Raw genomic sequence first — 25,211 nt, forward strand, 5'->3', positions numbered from 1 at the left:
GGGGGGGGAGAAGAAAACCCGCGCTGTTCTGCAGGACGACTGAGAATTTACTTCCAACACATAACAACTTTATACAGACATTTAATAACCAAATGCTGACCAGAGTTCAAAAATAAAATTTAACAATCTTTTAAAAAATACTTAAAAGTCTGTAAAGTTGTACATTTGTCACCAGCAGCAGGAAGCTTACCTGCTTGGCTGTTTTCAGACTGAGCTATAAGTGCTGCCATTGCTGAACTGGGATTCAGCCTATTGCCGTACATATGGGATGGAGGCAGACTGAGAGAAGATCCAGGTAGGGTGCTTGCCTGCAAGAAAACAGTTAAAAAACTTGAATCCTTTTTTTTAATAGGGGGAGAAATGCTAAATATATTTTAAAGAAGCCTTCCTGATGCACGATTATTATTTTTTTAAGTTGAATGTTTTTTTAAAAACTGAAGGTGTTTGAAAGCAAAAAAATTATTTTCCATTTGTGAGTACCAAAATAGAATAGTGCTTTGAAAATGTATCAGGTTTTAAAGTGTGTTTTACTTGTCGTTGGCAAGATCTGTTAATAAAAAACTCTTCTGATAAAAAAATTACTGCAGCAAATATTAAAACTACCTACATTGCATTTTAAAACAACCATCATGTAGCAGGATGGGTAGACTTCCTCACGATCCTGAAGTATGCACTCAATACTAGGACTTAGTAGCATGGCGACCATGTGGTTATCCTACTAATTATTTAATCTTATTAAACCATTTACAAAATAAGGGCAGGTAGACAACAGATGTCTCACAAATGCTTGGGTTCCTTACATCACAAGCCGGCTGTGGAGGTCAAAAGGTCCAACTTTCAGCTCTATAGTTTAACTACACAGAGCCATATTTCCTTTGCTCGACTCGGTCATTAGTAAAACCTGCACACTATTTTGTTACTTCCTATTTTGATAGACTTGGAAGCCTGGTGTTTTTTTGTTTTGTTTTGTTTTTATTTTAAAGAACGCAAACAGCCATTACAAGTATGTTTTCTATACAATAGGGGGCTCGCCGAATCACAGCTTTGCCCTGACCCCATATAAGGAACTGTATTTTTGGCAGTTGGCCAGCTCTACTTATTGAAGAGCTCCCAAAGTTTGTGTTCATTCATGTTGCTAACCACAATTCTGAAGGTCTCTGCTGGGACTTGTGCCAAACAAGCGAAAATGAACCCTTAAACAGATGAAGCTAAGGAGGCTGGCCAAAATCTTGCATAATCCAACGCAATAAAAATACCTTCTTCCTTGGCTGCTTATGCTTTTTCCCTTTCGAAGAAAAGATTTGTGTCAAATGCTCAGTTGCAGAGACAGGCAATCAAAGAAAAAGAGGCATGGCTGCTTATTAAAAAGGCATTTTCCTACACGATTAAAAAATTATTTCAGAACAAAGAAAAGATTGCAATATTTCAGGGGGAGGGGAGGGGATACACAACCTGTGTGATCACTGGTTTTAAAATGAATCTTTTAAGAAAATGTAAACAACCTTTACAAAGGAAACTTTTTTTGAAAAACAAAAAAAAGAAGGTGAACAGTAAGGAACTCAATTTGTGGGACATTTTGACATGTATAACTGCACACAGGAGACAGGGGAAACATACTGGTTATTACAGCAAAATATTACAGAGTATAAACTATGTCTCTGGAAAGAATCACACACTACCATTAAGTTCTGGCTTTCAGCCAACATATTAAACTTGATGAATGGACTTTTATGAATTCACACAACTGTTTTCAATGATGCTTTATTTACTATATACTGGTGAGAAATTGTGCCTGATACTTATATTCTTCTACTGTCACAAAGTTAGAAAGAACCACAAATAATTACTTACAATGATCAGGCTTTTTTCACTTTTCAGTTTAAAGGTGTGTGCAAGATTGCTAGACACAGAACCAGTTTCACTTCAAATTTGGGTGCTATTTCTTTTTTTTTAAAGAATTGCATGTCTTTAGTAGAATTAATCTGAATTAGTTGTAATTCTTAAAAATAATGCAGGCATTTCCACCTACCCCGGTATAACAGCTTCCAGAAATGCAGTACTGTGACACTTACTGATGAAGGCAGCAATACTGCATAGCTCCTGCTATTTTCCTTAATAAGCTCCTATAGCGTGATTCCAAGTCAACTATTACTGTTCACTAGCAACCTTCAGCTGTTTTCCTCTCAAAACCAAAACAAACTTCAAAAAAAAGTAGTTTTTTGTCAAATTCTTTCACTGAAGAAACCTTACAGAATGGAATATTACAAGATTCAACCATTATTCGCTTCCCTATCTAAGAGACAATACTAGCAAAATAAAAATATATATATACTTTATTTAAATAAATTGGTGGAGGTTATTAATTCTATTGATATAGTTTGTGCCTTTTTTTACACTACAAACACCAGGTCTTATTTCTCTTTAGTTTTAGAGTATTTCTATACGAGATTTCTCTTAATTCTAGTAAGCAAACTGCACACATTTTACACAGAAGCTGCTATACTTACTCTCACTTTATGTAATTCACTACAAGGCTGCTTAAAACCTTGCAATACCAACTATACATTAATTTATGATGGCAGAGCAGCTATAATCAGCAAGGAGAATACATGTTTATTTGACTGAAATGTGCCCAAATAGCTTTAAGAACTTTCTAAAAGTATCTAAGTATCTTGAAAGGAGTTGCTAAAGCCTGTTGAGTAACCATCACATCACAAAACAAAAGACATCAAAGGAATTAAACAATGTTTGCTAAGTGGGTTGATATAACAGATCAAAAGACTTAGCATGATTTAAACAATATCCAAGAACTTGAGTTTTTTCACAAGTGGTGGTTCACCCTAAACTTAACCCCTGTTTATACTTTAAAATAATAGTAAAGGTGTCCTACAACTTGGAACAACAGAAGTTCTAGTGCCATCATGTATCCTCTGCAACTCTCAAAAGGAGAAAGTCACATTAGGTAAATTGTTCAAGTAAGCTGGAGGTAAATAGAAAACTTTTTTAAAATACTTTTTTTAAATGGCAATGTAAAATGACAAGAATAACGATTTGCGAAGCTTTATTATGTATGTGACGACTTCATCTGACAGGAAAGTAGAGGAGGTGGAGGAGTGCTACATTATTTAAAGGTGAAATATGAGCTTCATGTTTCACTCTCAGTCGAAACAAGCTGTAGCAAGCATTTATTAAAAATGCGCAATCATCCTGTCAATACATATTAAGGTCACAGGACTGAAACGTTCTAAAATGCAGAACTTTTAAAGCTGTAGTATTCTTTACTTCAACTGATTCTGTTTAAACAGTCAACACAATACACAATCAAAATGTATCAACTAATAAAATAAAGAGACTGCTAAGTATTTATTTCGAAAAGGCAGCAAATTTTCCTGAAAAGATTTTAGCAGAAGGATTTAAGCCCATCTAGAGGTATATAATACACTGCTTTCATTTATGGCATGTTCAATAAATCAGTAAAGCAATAAGCAGCAGAGCAGCACAGAAGGAAGATACACTATAATTCATGGAATGCCCGAGTGCAATAAGAATAAATGATTGATATTTGATTGATGCTTAAAAACACTTTCTCTACAGCAAGAGAGGAAGTGCAAGTATATTCTTCTAATTAAAGAACTAGATTTGCAAGTTAACCAAATTTAACTCACATATTTAAGTATCCTCTGAAATATTTAAAATAGTTTTATATTTGTTTGCATCACTCCAAAATGGTGCTTTACTGTAACAGTATGACTATGAAGTTTACCAAGTTGACAACCATTTGCATTCATAACCGGACATTTACTTAAATTTCCAGGGAAAACACTGTCTTCATTTCAAAAGTTACATGCTCTTTAAGCAAAAAAAATAGAATGGGAGAAAAATGAGACAATACTTAGCTGTATACAATTAGATTAGGTCTCAAAAATTTGAGAACCTTTGAACATGCCTATTCCCCTGTGCCTTTCAAGTTTTATGCTATGAAATATTTTCTGATAACAGGCCTCATTTCTGTCTCAGCTCCACACCAGTAAGGTTTTAATACTCAGCGTGTGATGAGAGATGAAACCAAGTGTGAACAACTTTCGGGTCCCATGAGTAGGCTGACTGTTGAAGCTGTCAGGTTCAATTGCATCATTCCACATTATTCAATGCCCCAAACTGCTCCCTAATTGTTAGGGGCTTAACATATTCAAAACCATTGTTTAGGCTAATGCTGAAATGCCTACAGTCGAGTTTCCATAAAGAAAGGGGAGGGATTTAATTGTAGTTAAACCATTACTGAACTCTCATCCTTTCATGATAGGACAACAAGAATGGCCGGAAGAACCAATTCCAAGACAGCTTCTTAATCAGTTTATATCCAATCAACATCCCTTTTCCTCTCGGCTTTAAAAATAGTCATTGCTATATTGTAGCTATGATGATTATGATGATGTTATGATGATGCTTTACAATTAGTGACAGATCACCTAATGACCTACTTCAGCCAATACATATTTGTGAACAATAATTTCAAAGGTTGTTTTTTTCTTCTTTAAAATAAAAACGTATCACTGCTCCTGCACTCTCTATATCCCTTGAAGTACGAGTACCAGATTAATGCGATGGGGGTCATACCGTTTACCAATCACACTAGGTTCTTCAGCACAGCACGATGCTGTGATAGAAAGAGCAAAACTACCCCTTGCTCCTATTAACACAAAGTAAAGAAATCAAGAGCAATAGATATCACCAACAACTACTTGTTATGGCCAACTACTACTGAAAACAGTATAAAAAAATTTTATGCAGATGAAGTTTAAAGCTAAATTTTCTGCAAGCTATTCATTCTGCTACACTTCTGAGAAGATGTTGCTAATGCTTTCCATGCAACTCTAGCTTCATGAAATAACGGAAGGAAAATCAAGCACTAGACCAAATACTAACATCAGCTTACTTCATCTAGAAGACATCTTAAAGTGATGTATTTTGGTCAATGGCAAGCAGTGTTTATCTGAACAATGTACTACTGAAAATAACATCAAAATTAAAACCTGCATGGCAATTAAATGAACTTAGAAATTCAAACATATTAACGCTCTGCACATGATAGTAAAAAATTAGTAATATACATATATATAAATTGCTTTTCTTGAGAACTGAAAAGAGCTGCCTATGAAGTAATAGCAGCAAAAGCAACCTGGCCTTATGTTTCCTAGCTTAACTTGGACAAGTGAAGAAAAGTGATTTTTATCCCTAGAATTTTTAAGGCCAGTTATGCTATGGGGAGCATATAACAGTTGGCTTTTCTTGGGTATTCAATGCAAAAGGAAGAATGCACTATTGCTTCCTTTTATTCTTCCAGTACTTCTGGTACCATCTTTAACTTCCTTTAGGAGATGCGGGGAGAGAGACTGCTACATGTCATCACTTGCCTTTTCTGAATTCTGTTCACTGTTCATCTGGGACGGCAATACACACCCATAGAAGGGTGGCCAGACTGCAGTTAACTACAGCAGCAATGCAACCAAATTTCTAGGAAGCCCAAGAGCTCTGCCACATCAACAGCTTTTCATGCATCACTTTCTGCAACACAACTTGTGAGTATTTTCACCACAAACATGAAATTTGCTTAGAAATCTTACGTAGACCTTGCTTCCAATGGAAAAAAAATCCAAATTCCTGTTTATTTTCCTATATGCCAAGAAATAGAGATGGAGTAGAGGACAACACTGGAAATCCTTAATAAAATACTGTTTCCATATTTCTTCTGAAAACCATCATATGACTTTTCAAAACAAACAGCACAACACAAGATAGTATTAAAATGCAGCATGATAAATGCTATATATTTCAGCTAAACCAATACTTTCATTTTCACCTTTTTCATTTCTGTTTTGGCTTTCATAGTTGTAAGTTGAACGTAATTAATTTTCAAGCAAACTGTATCGACTTCTTCACTAAAACAGCCTACAGCACTATTGATGACTGAAAGCAAAAAAAGTACTTTTTACAGCTAACCTCACCTCACCTGCTATCATACATGTATCACCAATGTGAATCAATCCCAAACATCCACTGTAGTCTTTTACTCATTCATTCTACGAAAGCAATACTGGGATTAAAACGATAATCCACCCCATTCTGCCACCATTACTATCCAAGCACTTTGAAGTCCTTAAAGTTTGGGATTTTTTTTAAATCAGGTAATCAAGGTGCATACAATAAATGTTTTCACTAACTGGCTGAAATTAACTGAAAAGCTTAATTAGGAGGCTGGAAAAGTTAAAATGAAATCAGAAGAAAGGTTTGTGATATCTTAGAATAAAAAAGCAACTTTTCAATCAAAAAGCATTAATTACAAATGTACAAATTATTATAATTAAAATCTGTCAGGAAAACTGTATACATGACAGGTAAAATCATCCTATGGATACATTATCCACATCATTACTACTTTTTATGTTACTAGCAAAAATAAATACTTTGGACTTCCAGCTGTAATGAATACTCTTGCTTATGACCAAGCAAATAATCAAATACTGTCTTTGAGAATCAATCGTTTTGATTAAATGTACAAATAAATCCTTCAATTAAATGAAACCATCTAACCTTCAAACAGCAGCACTCAAATATTTTCCAAGAAGGGTATGAATGAATGCAACTGGGAAACACAATAGGATTTGAAAGGTAAAATGAAAAATTAATGGCACACCTACAGAAACTAATTTATACCTCTGCCCAGTGTACAACAAGGGCACATCAAGTCATTAAAAACCACATGGGTAGAAGGCCTATCTTCCAGTAATGTGAAAAAGCTATAACCTCAACTGTACTACCATTTACTCCTCTCTTCCATGTTAACTAAGCTGGATATTATATAAAATTTTAACCAATTAAAATCTATTTATTTATAAACTAACACAAAAAAAGAGACTTGTACAAAAACTTAATAGAATGCTACCTCACTGAGAGGTCTTCTTTGTTGTTTCGGTTTTTTAAAAGGAGGCTTTACAGAGATAAGACCCTAGGATTCTTCCACCTCGCCCACAAACCTAACTGAAAACAGCTATCATTTCGACACAAATCCCTTTTACCTCAAGTTTGTTCCTCCATCCTTTTCATCTACCTCTGTCTTCATAGCACTTAACCTGTATGTGCTTTACATAGACAATGGAAGCAGCATCTTACCCAAGAATCTGTTTTCCTTTGGAACATTAGTCTATGTATCAGGAATCAAAAAATCACTCTCATACTGAGTAGCAGAAGGAATAACTTGATTAAGAAACAAGCCCAGCATACCCATCTAGTAATCTATTTTCTTCATGTGAGTATTTCAAAGAAAGCCAGACACTCATAATATGGTAAATAATGGATCTGAAAGAAAAGTACCTACTCTCAAGATCATCTATAATTTCAAAAATAGTAATAATAAAGAATCAGCCACTTATAAACATTGACATTTTAACTTTCTAAATAAACCTCAATAGTCTTTGCTATTTAAGTGATGAAACAAACACCTACAGTAGCAGAATTACTGCTGTGTAAAAATGCTTGCAAGATTCTCAACATTTTATACAAGGCCTATAAGGACGCTGCCTCAGCAATGAACTTTGCAGCTTATAACAAAGCATACACCATGTCACTTTGAAATCTTTTTCAAGTCAAATCTAAACATTCAGTTTCATCTAAATATTTTTTATTTATTCTTTCCATTGCATACAGACTAGAAAATTTCACATTTTTCACATTCAACACCATTACTATTGTCTCAGGCAGCTAAATTGAAGTAGTGCTACACTCAGTTCAACGAAGAGGTCAATGTGCCTCAGTTGCCTGGAGACTGATGGTTGCTACAGCAGCACCAGATAAGCCAAGCTAAATAAGCTTCAGCTTGAAGGCAGAAAACATTTATTGCTAGACCGAAACATTGATGCAGTTGTCTCAGCATGCAGCACTGCGCAAAATCATGCAACTGCCTTTCAGACTACCTGTATATTGCATAAGTCTACGCAAAGACAATCTTACTGAAGAAAGAGGAAAATACAAAAAGTAAAGATTTTAATTGGGCTAAATACTAGATTACTTGCAACTATGATTCCTTTGTTCTTCTAGTTAAGTCACATGTTAGAAGGAATTTTCCCTCTGGCTGTAAATTCTTCCTCCTTGCTACTCTCCTCCACCCCCACCCCAAAAATCCTCAGTTAGATTGAATGAGAAGAAAATTAGATTTTGACCCATTCTGCCTAGAAGTAACAAGGAATTAAAACAGCTTTTAAGTGACAAACAAGAGAATTTAGATGGAAAAACCTTTACTAGCATGGCTCTTTTGCATTTTTTATTTTGCAAGATGCTTACATTTAAGTGGCTGTGACACAAATACAGTTTAGTGCTTTTGGAAGGAAAGTCACTATTTTGCACTGACATCTTACACCATGGTACCAAACCCCTCTCTGTCTACAATATACTGAGGGATGCATTTAGCACACTTTCTAGATCTGCCAGTGCTGGCAGTTTCCTGTGGCAATGAGTCCCAAGGATGAGCAACATATTCTATTAAGAATTATTTGGTTTTGTTCTGGGTGTGTTGGCTTTTCCTTTTATATCTTTTTCTTAAGTTACAAGATAAGGAGAAGAGAGTAATTTCAGCATTCAAACAGTCTGTGATCCGTGCTGGTATTTTACTTTCCACCCAGTGGGTAGGAAACTCTTTTAAGAGATCTTACCATCAAGAGGTGTTTTGATAGTCACATAAAATGTTAATTGGTTTTCATGTATCCACCATTTCTATTGATTAGAGACTTCTAGTACCACAGTACGGATATGATTTCCTTTTTCTGGAAGCATGCTGCTTAAACCATGCAATATCATGATCTCCAGATGTTTTACTATAGTAAAGGTAATACAAATCATCTTTAGAAAGACAAATGCAGAAAATACAACCAAACTGACTACAAATTTGCAAAGCCTGCTACTTTTATGTTGGATCTTAAAAAAAAAAAAAAAAACCACAACCAAACCAAACCAAACAAACAACCCACACCACATCCTCTGTGGCAATGTATAAACTGAACTTAAAAAAAAAAAAACAACCAATAAAACTTACAAAACATACTGTTTATGTGCAGGAAAGACCAATTAACTCTAGATGATAATCTCTGATTGCATGTCTTATGTAATTTATAATAATAAGGGTAAGTCCCTTTGCATTGCAAGAAAGGATTATTCCTTAAGTAAGTTTGTTGAGATAATTTCAAAGTCTCTAGTTTTAAGTCTTAAGATGTTCTGATCCAAAGGTGTCTGCAAGAGTATTATACTAAATTCTTAACTTCAGCCATTACATGTGATTGTGTTGTGTACGTTTAGGAGCGAAGCAGGAAGCTCACTTAAGCAGCGAACCACCTAGTGCAGGCTACTTGAAGTGTGAGATTGTCACATCTGTCACATCCCAAGATCCTAGAACTGAGGGCAATTTGTCTTTTTTCATGTATTCATTCTACTCCCTAAAGAAAACACTGGCAGCTAATAGACCTGCCATTTTCTAGAGTACCCACAGAGAGGATGGCCCAGAAACTTCCCTTAAATGGACTTACACTTTTGCCTGCCCAGCTCTAGCAAGCTTCAGATGCTTAACCTGAAACTTTTCTCCCTTCCTCACATTTACTTTGAGCTGAATATTTAAGCAAAAAAAAAACCCCAAAAAACGCAAGCAGGAAACAGGGTACGTTTCTCTGAGCAAGACTGCAAAACAGAAATGGACAGAACAGCATCTTCCTTAGCCATATTGAATTTGAGAATATGACATCCATAATTTGAGGCTAGAAAGCCAGCAGAATATCAATGAGGTATGTGCATTTTACCATCCTATGAAAATGCCCAAATTCCCTTTCTGAAGACTTGCAAAAAAACCCTCTCAACTCAAATTTTCAGCAAAGACTACTTGTTGAAGATGTACTCTTAATTCCCTCTTAATTCCACCCCTGCTTTGGAAGGTATAAATAAGATTGCTCCCAAAATTCCTCCTAACTTCTCTTTTGATATGGACAAGAACTAAGAATAGAGTTCCTTGTTCCTGTGTTTTCACTTATTTTCCTGTGAGTGCCAAAATAGAAAAGAAAAAGGAGGAGAAAGTTCCCTTGATACCATGCAAAATAATGAGCAGACTTAAACTATGACAAGAAAAAAACCACTAAAACAGGAAGCCAAAAATACTGTAAACTGGTGATGTGGAGAAAGAGCAGGGGACTACAGAGATCCAAAATTAGGGACTAGACTCATTCAGAAAGTGAGAAAATAAAAAACACAGGACAGAAGCATCAGAAACATCAGGTCCCCTACATTCAGAATCTGAAAAGATCTCAGGATTCCTGAGCTTTCACATTCCTCTATTGTTAACAAATAACTCCAAATCTATTGAAAAAAAAAAATTAAGCCTTATCTCCCTCTAAAAGCTGGATCAGACAAAGGAGGATAACCACCACTACATGAATGCTAAAGAAAACCCTGCTGTTTTTCTACTGCTCCTAAGGGGAGTAAAGCCAAATGAACTTCAGAAGGGATAATGGAAGTGATTAAAGCAAACTTATTTCACTTAGAATTGCAACTGAGTAGCAGCACCTACCTTCTCAATTATCACATCTCCACCATGGAGGCAGTAGTTCATTACGCTATGCTGAAGTAGACCTGTCATGCCATCACAAATCAATCCTGGACTAAAAAGAGTAATAAACAGCAACTATTCAGTTTCCCTATCTCTGGGCAAGCCATAAGGACTGCTCCTAGAGATACTTCTTGTCCTTTCCCTTCTCTTTATTAGCTGCTTCTGTGGCAAAGGAAGCACAGCGCATAAAGTAAGAAATGGGAACTTCGGACAAAAATAAAACAGAAGCTGCAGAGGAAGGAAAACAACTTAAAAAAGAAAGAAGAGTCTAGCAAAAACATTTCTCTCTCTGTCCTAAGAAAGAGAAAATAATCTTTTGGATTGTACCTGTAAAACAGGTTAGTGACAAGTATGTGCAATACTGCTTGAAACTGCCTCGCAGATGTGCTTATTACAGTCACTAAGAGCACAGACACCATCACATGGGAGAAGGAAAAAAAATCATCTACAAAGTCACAATTTGATCGTATTCAATTTCCAAAATAAGGATAAAGCCTGAAAAATTCTGATAAACTGAGATTACTATAATGTAAAGATCATACATTACTGAAACATACAATACCAGCACCAAAAAGTTGATGAGCTACAAATAAAAGGCTGTATGTCTTAAAGAAACCACTACATGTCATTTCCATTCCCACTAAAAATACCATTAAAATGAGATGGCAAGATACTTAAATGCATTTTTTTCTTAAAAGGAATACAGTCCGAGACATGGCTTTAATAATCAATGACTGGAAGAAAATCCAGTCAAAACCCTTTGCTTCCATTCCTGAAGTCTGATCCTGGTATTCTGAGCGTAGAGATGCCAGAAACAAATGGCCACAGAGCACTAGTAGGGCAATTTCCCTCATTAAAGTCATCAAAAAGAATAGACAGCTCAACCAATTTCAATTTCAATCTTGACCAAAGTAGCAAACATTTCATTATAAAACACTAAATCTACTAAGTCAAAATTTAAAAAAAAAATTTCTTAATCTAACCACCACCATTTCCTGACAAGCAGAAAACAAATCGTGCTGTACAATACCAAGATACTGAGGCACCCAGGTCACTGCTTTTTTTATGAATATATATTAATCACTAAGAATAACTAATCAGAAAGAGCAATACAGCAAACTGTTACAAAACAACATAACAGGCTGACAAACATTTTTGCTATAATTATGAAACACAGGAAATCTTTGAGATAAAAAGTGAGCATAGGACCTTGGAGTACTGCAACTTTTGACTTGGCATAACAGGGAAAAATTAAGACACTTCAAAATCCAAATGCAAGAAAGTGTTTTTTCTCAACAACAGAGTACAACTTGATATTCATGCAAAAGTTAAAGGCATGCTTCTATGAGAAAAAACAGTAGTTTGGGATACAGTAATTTGCTGTTACATGCAAAGCAGGCAGTACCAACCAACACATCAAGTGGATCAATTCACAGAAAACCAGGAGCAAATGTTTGTGTGAGCTGTACCTTCTTTCCTGTATTCCTTTTTCCTATATTGTAATTTTTAAATATATCCCTATGCTAATAAAGCCTCACTGAATTAAGCAGTGTAACCCATATGAGGCTGCACTCGAGACATATAAAAAAGAGGAATAGGATGCAAAAAGATTTCCAGCAAGTGGCATTTTTACTAGACCAGTGATTCCCACCTGGTGAGGAACACCAGCATTTAAATTCAGTTATGGCACAGCATGGAACACAAGCTAATAATATCTTCTGGATTTCTTAGATTGGAATAAAAATTATGAGTGGCATGAGAGAGAAACAAATGAGACACAAAAGAAAAGGTGATTGCAACAAGGCCCATACTGTGTTTTGCCTCAAAAACAAACAAACAAACAAACAAAAAAGGAACTATCATACTAGACAAGAGAATGAAAGAATCAAAATCCAGGATTTTCAAGTTGAGTTTTTTTAAGCTTTAAAAGCAGTGTGGTTTAGTTGCTGAAGGAAAAAGCAGCACTTTGGGGTTTTAATCACTGAAGTTTTATATGGGCATAACAGTTACTCTGCTACAAAAGGCACGGTAATATTACCTCATTTTCTCACTTTAGGACAGTTCTTTCAATTGCTTGAAAATTTTCTTAATACTATGAACAAAGTTTTCTGTATTAGGTGTCTACCATAACTTCCTAATCAAAACAGTTCAGTGAAATTTTAAGACTAATTTTATGGAAATACATATTTTTCCCAGGACCTTCTCTTTAGAATTTCTTAGCACTCTTTCTTTAAAAAAAGGATGCAAAAAATCTATCAAAAATTGATAAATTTACAATGTCCCCATAATCATAATTAAAAATGCCCAATAGAGATCTAAGAAAACTTAACAGCTGAAATCTTAGAGGAGGGCATCCTAGCAGCACATCTTTGAAGCTATTCCAATTTTTAGTACTATTCCAATTGCACGTCTACCACCTTGACCAAAGAGCTGAGTAAGCAAGGTTTGGTCATACTTGCTCTCTTAACTAATAGTTTAAATAAACCCTACTTTTTTACTTATTGCTTTTTATGTGCTATAGAGGCACAAACTGACCTAAACTTATAACCATTATATGTACACCTAGGATCTTGGTTCATTTTCTTTTAATTAGAAAACTACACAAAAAATACTTTATCACACCGTTATTTGAAGACTTTCATGGTCAAGAGGTGGGTAAACACTGAGGATACATCCACAAGAGCCCAGTAAGCAGACACAGTACTCTGATGAAACTTTGCAGAACTAAGTATACTTCAAGGGTTAGGGTTACCTAATCAGTCCATTTATGATAACTGCATAAAAAAAAAAAAAAAAAAAGGTTCTCTTGAATTGGAGAACAACTGCATGGTAAAATAGGCTCTCTTGGTTGAGTCTCTGCAAACACCAGCATGGACCTGAAAAAGACTCCCATGGTCCAGGAAAAACAAAGGCTGTCGTGACTTAGTGTGAATCAAAGACACTTCCAGCAGGGAAGCTCGGTATTTTCAAGTCTTGAAAGTTGGGAAAAAGCATCTAAACTGCCTGGTGCAATGACAGAAGTAGCACCAATCCTAAACATCAACCAGGATATGAAAGCACTTAGTATTTTAAAAATCACAATAGACATCCATCTTCTTTCTCCTCCATGCTAGAAAGTACTCTGTAAAATCCTTTTCCCCATGAATGAAGAATAACTGTGTCCATGGACCTTAAAGCCAACTGACTGTTCACTTCTTGCCATAACACCTTCTTTGTAAGAAGTTTCTCTCAAAACTGATAAATCAGCAGGGTAAAAAACCCAGAAAGGTAACAACGCAATTTAGCCTCAACTGGAAATTTCCACTGCCTACCTGCTGGTGTTACAGGACGCCAGACAAAAAGGGAAAGTGCGAGTCTAACTGCAAATGGTGAAGACAGGAAATACAGAAGGGAAAAAAGATTGGGGCAATAAGTATGGATGCCTTGGTTGTAAAGCATAACTTAGAGACCTGACATGCTACTCAGCTTATCTGAGGCATGATGTTTGGTTGAAATATCAATGCCTGCATAATGGTTCTGATGATGGAAGGACCAAGTTAAAATTTATGCATTGACACCATTGATGTAAGAAAAAACAAAGACTACGCCTTTACCAATTTCCAGCTGGCAGACCCCAGTTACCAAAGTGTAGTCCGAGAATCACTGAAGCAGCATAGGACTTTGTTAATTCTCTGTGCAAACACAGGAGTTCCCTTCTAAGGCTGTCAACCAAAACTTCTCACCATTTGAACGTGCCTTTATGGTTCAGAACCAAAAGACTCTTTAAATGGCAGTACCTGTGAATAAGATCCTGACAAGTAAATCTACGACCACTTGAAAACAAGTTAGGTACTGAGGTAAGATACATGACTCCTCTGGGAAAAAAACCCAGAAACAACAAAACACCCCCCCAGCACATCTCCTAAAAAACAGAGCCAAAGGAAGGACAGGAATTTTAAGCACTTAACCTATGGGGGGCTCTCTAGTTCAGCTAAAGACTACAAGAAAGTACACCCCCTAAGGTATACTCCACCTTTTTGTGACAAAATGAGGAAAAAAAATACTATGGTATTTCTGTTCCTGTCTGCTGAATATGGGCTCTGTCCCATTGCTTTTTGTATGTGTTTATCCTCCTACAGATTTTAACACAGAGAAGTGATGGTGCACAGTTCTTGCTTATTTAACTCTTCCATGTCATTCATGATTTTTCAGGCCTTTCTCTTCTGCCATCTCAGTGTCTCTTTTTCTGGCGAAGAGTTCTACGCTATTTACTCATTCCTTATAAAGATGCTGCTCCTTGCCATTGTTCACTACCATGGCTGCTCTTGTACCTCTTTTGGTATCTACTGTACCTGTTTTGAACAGAAACTGCCTTTTCCCTTTAACATGAATTTCATTTGCCCTCTTACCACCTTGTCAACATAGGCTGGTGAGGTCTTTCAGCATTTTGTGACAGCTATCTTCATAATAGCTCATCGCATAACCTAGCAAACTTGACTTCTGTTCCTTCTCCTTTTCCTAGATCGTTTATGAATACGTTGAGCTGTACAAAAGGCCATAATGCTGATCTTTTCACGAGTCTCATGATAAACCTCTCCACTGTGAAAACTAAGCATATACTTATTTGGGGCTTTTAAAATCTTTTAATCCTCTACTAAAATATGACACAACCTCTCCCCTATCTCCAGACTGCTCAATTTAAGCGTATTCAGTGAGTTATGTTGTGTAATACTCTTTGGGAATTAAAAAAAAAGGAACTAACTCCAATTGGTTGCTATTTCCCTTCACAAAAGCTATATTGGCTCTTCGCCAAAGCATTGTATTTTTAATTCATTTCTTCAAAACAGTTTTTATCACTTGTGCAACAGAGATGTCATCCAATTTTGTATGAAACTGGCCAACAGGTTCCAAAGTTACAAGACAGAGTCACACTATCATAACACAAGCCTTATTTCTTTAGGAAACCAGTCCAGAACTACTACGTAAAAATACTGCCACCTATAACAACAAAGTGTTATTTGATATTGAAATGTATTCTACCTTGGCCTGCACATAGTATTTCTGCTATACATGCACTATACACACATGTGTGTAGACATACACACACAGACATATACACACACAGACATATAAGTATGCATGTTTTTACATAGCTTGATTTTAATTCTTCACGTTTATATCCAGTATCTGAAATCACTGTAGACTCTATAAATTAAAAGTTGAAGCTTATATGTACACAAAAAAAATATACTTGATACATTAATTGTAAAACAGATTCCCATCAGAAAATGAAAAATACAAGAAACACGCAGTATAAAAACACCATGTCCAGTACCGTATTCCTTCATACTTACACTCTAATCATGGTGGCTCTCTACAACTATAGCTTCATACTTTCTTGCCTTGTTAAATGCAATCTTGCCCAACTTAAATTCATACAAAATGCTACCAAAAAGATATGTTTTCCGGTTCATTAGTTCAACTATGTCACCCTTCTGCAGTCCTGCAGTGCCTCCCTTACCCCTTCACCACACACAGACATATAAGTATGCATGTTAATACATAGCTTGATTTTAATTCTTCACGTTTATATCCAGTATCTGAAATCACTGTAGACTCTATAAATTAAAAGTTGAAGCTTATATGTACACAAAAAAAATATACTTGATACATTAATTGTAAAACAGATTCCCATCAGAAAATGAAAAATACAAGAAACACGCAGTATAAAAACACCATGTCCAGTACCGTATTCCTTCATACTTACACTCTAATCATGGTGGCTCTCTACAACTATAGCTTCATACTTTCTTGCCTTGTTAAATGCAATCTTGCCCAACTTAAATTCATACAAAATGCTACCAAAAAGATATGTTTTCCGGTTCATTAGTTCAACTATGTCACCCTTCTGCAGTCCTGCAGTGCCTCCCTTACCCCTTCACCACCAAACATGAACTACGTATCTTCATTTGTATGACCTTTCAAATACAAAAGTGTAGTGCATACATATATCAACTTTCATTTGCCATCAAGATGTCAGCCTTGACCACCTGTTCGCCAGGGCTAGCCTTAGTTGTCCATTTGTCAAATCTTCCAAATAAATCCCTTTGTTCTTTAACTGACACCAGCATTTTTGCGTGAAACATGCAAAACTTTACATTATTTCCTCTTTTAAATCCTTTCTTAAAACATTGTTCTGATAACAGACATTGTTTAGAGCACTGATGAATTGTTACCAGCATTTATGCTACTAGTCATAATATAGTCATTATTACTACACACTTCCACAGACCATTTTTAAAAATCTATGTGCTCTACAAAAATGGGACTATGTAATATTATGTAGAACTTCTAGCCACTGTAATGTTTTCACAACAAATACAATGTTTATTAACCTATTTTCCAAACAAATTATTGTTTCTTTTAACATTGAAAATAAGCAGGTCAATAACATTGCTTGCTATCTTAAACTCTTGTGATGGTTTACCTGAGTTGCAGCAACAACAGTAGTTATAGAAGGCGCAGTTGAAGGTGATAGAGCTCCCACTTGCTGCAAGTGGCCTGAAGCCTGCTGAGGTAAATGAGAACTGGAAACGGGAGTGCTAGATCCTGAGCCAGATACTGCATTTGGAAATGATACTGCTACATCATTGCTGCTAAAAATACCTGAAAAAAATTACAAAAATGATTACATGCATCTCTCTCTCTCTTCCCCTCCCTCTGTTTTCTAGTAACCATGTAAATATGCAGTAGAAAATTAATCAAGACAAACAAGATCACTTAATACATAATGGAGAAAGTTCCTGTGTTGAAATTCTAACCATGCTGATTGATAAAAGTGCTCTCGTCATTTGACATTCTACAGTTCAGGGAACACAGATTGATTCAGTTCTAAGTTTTTGTAAAACATGTGTGATAAATCAAATATTTATATGCATTACAAACTGCTCAAATATTAACAGTAGCAGAATTTTTGGCTAAAATGCCTGCCTTCAGCTGAGTCTGCTATCAGTTTGTTCTTTCAATGAATTATTGTAAAAGTTAAAGTAGATAAAAAATGAAGTATTGGGCTATATAACTGAACATACACAACACAAACAGAAAGATACTTTTTAACTTTAAAATAAAATGCTTCTGAACAACATACTTTTGTCCAAAACTGTAATTTTCACAACTAAGGATTGCTTGTGTATTTTCAGAAAAATATTGACAGCAAGTCTGAGGACAAAGTACGCAGATTTGCTGGTAGAACTGGTGGTATTTCGTTTGTTCACAAACTAAAACTCCATCCGTGATCTAAGAATGCTTGACTAACATTTCTGCTAGAACAGCGAACAGGTAAATGACTAAACATGTTAACATTAGTCAGACTTGTACGTTAGCAATTTAAATAGGAAGAGTTCATACCCCTCTGTGAAGCCATTACTTCTGTTCATCTACATGCAGGGTAAAGTTCATTATATAGGTTGGGAAAAAACCCTACTGACCAGAAGCCCAGGACAAGAAGTAGTACCTGTCTATGAAACTGTTAGGCTCCACGTGCATTAGATAAGTGAGCTGTCAGCTGGCCAAGGAATATCAAGCATGGTAGCACTGAACTGCAGTTAGAGGAAGAGTGCCACAGGGAGTAAACAGAAGTAGAATGAACATGGTTAGATCAAAAAAAGCAACAGAACTGAAATGCCAGTTAGAAGGCAAAGGTGGAGCTAGTTTGTCACTCATACAAATAATGATTTGAAGAAGGCAGTGACAATAAGAAGATACGCAATGTTAAAACACCACTCGCCACCCAGCAATCCCTCTGAGCACAGGCAGTCAAGGGAGACTAAGATCATCCAAACCCACACATAATATGCAAACACGGATGCATCTTAAATTCCCTGCCTCCATTAACTGCCAAGAAAAACGGAAGAGAAAAACAGCCAGACCCAGTAGAGAAAGAAGATTTGAAAAAAAACAGCTAAAGATACATTCCGACAACGCTTTTTTTCCTGCCTAGCCGAGGTTAGTCACTTCTTATCATCTTCCCCCCAATCTCTTCATCATAGCGCAATTCCATACTTGTTCAGCTCTTCTACTGACCTTCGTACCTTTTTCCATTTAGCACACCTTCCTGGGTCATTGTCCCCCCCCTTTTTTTTGGTCACCATGCCAAAAATCTAAAGTTATGGCATTACTAGCAGTTAAGACCCTTGAAGTGTTTGTTTTGGTTATGACCCTTCTCTGATTATATCTGCCTCGTCTAACTAGACAGTAAATTCTATGGATCCTGCTCTAGGTTTGTCCCTACACACCACCAAAATGAATGTGATTAACAAACAGCCTTGCTACTGAGTCTACTCTTAAATGTGATATAATTACAATGACAAAAACCAAATATATACTCCAGGTCCTTGGAAGATTTTTTTTAAATCTGCTTTCAATCAGAGATTCCAAATTAAGAAAAGGTTGATATTTTTGATCCTTCGTACTTTGAATGCATTAAAACAACTAAACGTACAAAAATTCTTGGAAAAGATGAGGTTCTCATGCAATTATCTGGCTCCAGGAACCATTAATTTTAAGGGTAAAAATAATGAAATATCATGACACTTATGATCAAATCATAAGAGCTCGTCACCACAAATGCTATAAAAAGTCTATGAAAAGAAGTGGAGAAAACAAAATTTTTTGTGAGAGTCAAATAGTAAAAAGGAAGATATTTTGCCAGAAAGGTAAAGTAACTCCAAAATGTTAAAGCTATTGTAGATTTTTTTCTTAATTTTTCAAAATCTTACATCACTAATAATTGCAGAGCTGCTGCTGCTTCTATTTTAATGATAAGGTTTATTCTTCCTCTTAAAAATAAAATTCTGGAATACAAGCAGATATTTATAAAATCATGGGCAAAAAGCTATTCCAAAAGAAAGACAAGCAGTAAACTCGTTTGCCAGTGGAATGAGGTAAGCTATTATTTGTTGCTAGTAGTTGTATTCATAGCATTAAAAACACCTGCTATGTGTTGCTGTTGCAAAATACTGGACAGATATGACCTATCTGCACACTCTGGTTGGGCTAAGTGTTTCCATTTAGCAATACCTTACTTAATACATAAAGTACATGCACCTTCTGGAACTAGTCATGCAACCAAGATATTACTCCATGCAAGCATTCAAATAAGAACTCTATGCTGAACATAGAAATAAATACTTGATTTTCACACCATTTCAAAAATACCTGTATAAAAGCTATGTGCATATCGTATTAGAAATCCAAGAAAGTACATATTTAAAATGTCTCAAACATAGCAAGTTGTCCTTTTGGGGTTTTGGGAGAGAGAAATCACTTTCTGGATCCGGAAGGAATAATAACGAAAGCCTGAACAAATCACTATAAACCACATTAATGTTTAAAACAAACAAACTACCTTGAAGTCTTTCCCACATTACTGAAAAGCCAAATAGCTATAGCTTGTGATGAATGGCACTGGGTAACTTGCCAGAAACATAAACAGCATGGTTAAATACAATCTTCAGCATTTTAAACAGAACAGTTTTTCAACTGCAGGCGGAAACGGACATGTAACATTGTTCAGGTAAAGTCTGACTGTGCTTAACACTGCTAACACAACTGCAGAACACGGATGATTTCAGGTTCTGACAGGTAAAATGCTCATACAGCCTACATTGCTGGAGTGAAAGGCTTAAACAAAAAGGCAACTGCAAAAAAAAAAAAAAAAGCAGCATCTCAAGCATCTCTGGTCTGGACAACAAATAACTGCCTGCTTAGCACAAGAAGGGTAGTACTATAGAACAAGGAATACATCAGATTATGCGGTTTGGAAAAAAACTGTATTCTTTTTGCTGACAGTCAATGACGAAATAGATAACAGAGGAAATAAAAGAACCTCAAGAATAGTGAAAAACAAAATAGCCTCAAGTCAGAAATAGCTGTGCAGCAACATAACACCAAGTAGCAAACAGAACAATTCTAGTGATTTTATTCAAAATATCAAAAATAAGTAGTTCCATGAGCAGAATTGTTCACAAAACAGATCAAATTCTGGCTTTCAACAGTGTTGCATCTCAGATGACATCCATACACTAAGCTTTCTCACCACGATTTCTGTATCTAGCTACAAAATCCTCAGTTCTTTTTATTTTCTAGTACTACAACCCCCTATGTGATTCAGCTCCCTTGCATTCCCTTCCTATGCTGGTGATTGCCTAGTTCAGCAAGAGACAAAAACAGGCTGTGGTTGCTCTTGTAGCCATACACTGTCCATCCCTATTACAGGAACTTACATATTTTAGACTCCTTTATCAAGTTTGCTCGAAATTAGACAACATGCTCAAAGCTTACTGCAGGCCAAAATCAAGAGAGACAACATGCAGACTGTTTCCTGAGGAAGCTAGGAAAATGTTCTCCCTACCATAACACTGTATTTTCTTCTTGAAGTCAGTAGCTTGAAACTCTTGCAACAACTGTGAAAGGAGGACATTATTTGAGATATCTATCATAGGTTGCTGATCCTAGCATTTTGCCAAAACTTAAGGAATAAGCAGGATCTGGTCAAAGAGGTTTTTTAAAAATGTAAACTTGCAACCCCACAAAAGTTGCACAGAACTACAGAACCTACCTACTTGGGCGAGGACAGACAGGCACAGGGAGGACATTTTGAGTTATAAGAACTTCTTTACAAAAACTGAAGCTATACACACATTTTCAATACCTTCACTTCCTGTGATCTCAGAAAGTCTCCCCTAAAACCATGACAACTTTCTACATTGAGCAAAATGAAAAAGTGCCTTTGAATGAAGCAGTCCATTAATTAGTAACTAGACGTGTAGAAAATTGATTAAGTTTAGTTACACAAGAAAGAACATGTTCTATTCCAGTAGAAGGTTAATAGCGGAAGAAATATCCCACCATTTGTTATTTTGTAATATGGACATAAGCTAAAGTGAATCTAATACTAAACACAAGCAATTAAAAACAGGTTATTGTGACACAGCTGTCTAAAAAGAGAAGAAAGTAAGTTGTGTTTGAAACTGCCAAGCCAGCAACAATATTTAATTTCAATTTATCTGAGATAATGAAACTATAGCTTGGATGCTAGGGCCAACCTGTTTCCTTCATGAAGAAATCTGAAAGCTAAGAATCAAATAATCAAGCTGTTTTCCTGCTGTTTGATGAACAAAGCGATAGCGTTCACTTTCAGATCAGTTTCTACAAGATTGTGCAGCAACAGTTCTAGAAGTGCACAGAAATGATAGTTACTGATCTGCAGCCTGGTAACAAGCCAACACGTCCCTCCCTTTCAGTGACTGGGGGTCCTTTTTTGATGGAAGCACAGCAGCCTCTGTCACAGACCAACAGCTAATACCCTCCTTTTATGAAGGGCATTCTGTGTTCTCTCCATGATGAGGTAGAAATTAAAAAAGCTCCCAGACTCAAAGAACCCAAAGAATACACACCACTGGCAGTAGAGGGGAAGAAGGAAGATACAAAATACAGGTATACATGTTTTCAAAATGAAACAACTATTCTAGTTTCATACATATTGACAGAAGGCAGACTGTCATAATTATTCCCTTTGAAAATACTCCACAGATTAGATTTATAGTCAAAACCAAAAATACTCTACAAGAACCTTCACATAACTGAGGAACACAATTTAGCATGGCAATGTCACATGTATGGTGAACCAGTGATATAAGAACAAGGTCACATCATCTGAAGTCTGCTATCAAACTCCATTAAAATTAACCCCAAATCCTTGACAGCTCAGCTAGCAAAAGATGTTTTGTCAAACTCTTCTGCTTACTTCCATTCCTATGCGCATGATCCTGACTGTACAGCTATCTACAGTCACTCAACACTGTATTCAGTAACAGGGCAGAGGGTGAAGGATCAGAACTGCTCCGTGTAGCTACCAAAATGGTCTACTCCTCTGTTCAGCTAGTCCCACCTGCTACGGTGAACAACGTTATTTTATACTTGATCTCACATTCATTAGTGACCACACATGTCAGCAATGTTACAGAACTCACTCTTCAATAAACTGTAAGAGTAAGGAATACATATACCAGCTAACTAACATGAAACAACACGTATGAGGTGCTTAAACTAAGCTCAGTCAGTATACAGTCCTCAGTTAAGACTTTTTATTTCCACAGGTAGGTTTCAAAGATTTCAAAACTGTCTAAACCACTGTCAGAAAGGTTACAGCTTCCCGGCATAGAGTGTGCCTACTCCTGCTCTGAATTAATCCAAGCTGCTACACGTCTTACACTTACAGCCCTCCACTGCAAAAGTTCTCAAACCCACGTTTTTCATAGCCCAGCCAAGGTGACTTGGCTCTCTAAGAGAAGAGGTCTGGACATGACACAAGGAGACAGATGAATGGCATGTGGGACTAGGAACACAGGGAGAACTGTATCATTTTTCTAGCCCAGTATATCCATCTCTAACAGTGACCAACAGCAGCTGTACATGGAAAAGCACAAGGAAAGGGCAAGCATGAAGCAGTACTTCCCCCAAATATTCTCCGAGCCTCTAGAACTCTATAACCTACAGATTTTGAGCTTGAGGAATGGTCTTTGTAATTATTAGCTTTATATTTTCTTCCAACCCTGCTCCAACAAATTTCTTCCAATCCTTTCTGAAGGATTTCTGTAACTTTTCATACCATGTCCAATGGCAAAGTTATACCTCGGTTAAACTACACAGTCTTTTTCGGGGGGGATGGGAGTGGAAGACAGGGATAAAGCTCCTTTCATTTGTTTCCTCTAAATGTTCTGATTTCCCATGATAAATCTTTGAGATGCTTTATAAGTGCCTGTTTAAGGTTCCCACGTATAATTAATTCAGCTTTATGAAATAAGACACATTACGAATTTCATGCTTATTCTAGTCTGATTCAACAAATTTTGAAGTACTCTTCTAGAATAAAAGCAATAAGAAAGAGCTCCACCATCACATCTGAGACACGTATGCTCAGCATTACAAAAAAAGACCCACAGTTCAAGGGTGTCACAGCAGAGAAAGATCTTTGCAAGAAGAAAAAGTTAAATCACAATTGATAAAAGAAGACCAACTTTTATTTAGATGTTCACTTTTGTCACGGTGAGCCAAGACATATAAGCCTAAGTTATTATGACACCAAGCTGAGTGGTGCGGTTGACACACCAGAAGGACGGGATGTCATCCAGAGAGACCTGCACAGGCTGGAGAGGTGGGCCTGTGTGAACCTCATGAGGTTCAACAAGGCCAAGTGCAAGGTCCTGCACCTGGGTTGGGGTAACCCCTGGTATCAATACAGGCTGGGGGAAGAAAGGACCGAGAGCAGCCCTGCCGAGAGGGACTTGGGGGTGCTGGTGGATGAAAAGCTGGACATGAGCCGGGAATGTGCGCTGGCAGCCCAGAAGGGCTGGAGCACCGCTCCTATGAAGACAGGCTGAGGGAGTTGGGCTTGTTCAGCCTGGAGAAGAGAAGGCTGCGGGGAGACCTGATTATGGCCTTTCAATACCTAAAGGGGGCTTATAGGAAAGATGGGGAAAATCTTTTTAGTAGGGCCAGCTGTGACAGGACAAAGGGTAATGGTTTTAAACTAAAACAGGGTAGGTTTAGACTAGATATAAGGAAGAAATTCTTTACAATGAGGGTGGTGAAACACTGGAACAGGTTGCCCAGAGAGGTAGTGGAGGCCCCATCCCTGGAAGCATTCAAGGCCACGTTGGATGGGGCTCTGAGCAACCTGACCTGGTTAGCAGTGTAGCTGCTCACTGCAGGGGGGTTGGACTAGATGACCTCTAGGGGTCCCTTCCAACCCAAAACATTCTATGATTCTATGAGTTTAATATGACACACTAAAACCAAAGTAGATTTAGGCTCACCAAACGAGTATTCCTGAGTTGGGAGTATGACACTTGTGATCTACGTTTCTTAATGATTTCCAGGGAGAACTCAATGTGTTTGTTTTAAGATATCTGAAAACCTACCATACCTTCAAACCATTCTGACAGCAATCTATCTCAGTGCTGAAATGGTGAGTAACTGGAAGCACTAGATTTGTTGTTAACATAATATAGTCTTTTAAAGGAGTTGCTACTTCAAAAGTTTTCTCTCTTTTGGATTCCAGTGATCTGATGTGGTGTCTTTGAAGGCATGCTGCAGGATGCTTGATTGAGCCAGAATTTTCAAAAAGAGGGCCATTATAGAGGCTAACGAACAACAACGGCAATTCTGTTGTAAATAGTTATTTCTGGTGGTGGGGAACAGCTGTTGCCTGAACTGCTGAAAGACTACACATAGCTGTCATTAGCAACAACTAAAGCTTTAAAATGGCATTCTAGAAACTCATGGACAGGTTGTAATATTTGACAACTGAACAATAACACTATATTATTCGATACTCTGAAAAAATCGGGTATAAAGGAACTATTTCAGGATGACTTTGTAATTTGCCCTTCTCTTGTTCTTCCTTTTTTAAATTTATATGGTTTAGCCGAGCACTACCATCCCCACGCTTCAATGCAGGCAGACGCCTTTTTATCAACACTGTAAAAGTTCTGCCCAAGTTGGGCTAGATTAAAAAATTTTAACTCATTCC

General features: G+C 36.7%; 1 protein-coding gene across 6 annotated transcripts in view; it reads right to left on the minus strand.

Moving 5' to 3' along the window:
* The window catches only part of MLLT10 (MLLT10 histone lysine methyltransferase DOT1L cofactor), a 127,392-nt gene that overhangs the window by 18,538 nt on the left and 83,643 nt on the right, over window positions 1–25,211 (minus strand). For all 6 annotated transcript variants that reach the window (XM_035893264.1, XM_035893261.1, XM_035893265.1 and 3 more), the window contains 2 exons: window positions 17,106–17,284; window positions 191–308 (listed from right to left, as the gene is read on the minus strand). In XM_035893264.1, the coding sequence (XP_035749157.1) occupies window positions 191–308; window positions 17,106–17,284 (297 nt within the window). The remainder of the gene's footprint in view (window positions 1–190; window positions 309–17,105; window positions 17,285–25,211) is intronic.

The sequence above is a fragment of the Egretta garzetta genome, unplaced genomic scaffold, assembly GCF_000687185.1.
Source record: "Egretta garzetta isolate BGI_Z169 unplaced genomic scaffold, ASM68718v1 scaffold434, whole genome shotgun sequence".
NCBI lineage: Eukaryota > Metazoa > Chordata > Aves > Pelecaniformes > Ardeidae > Egretta > Egretta garzetta.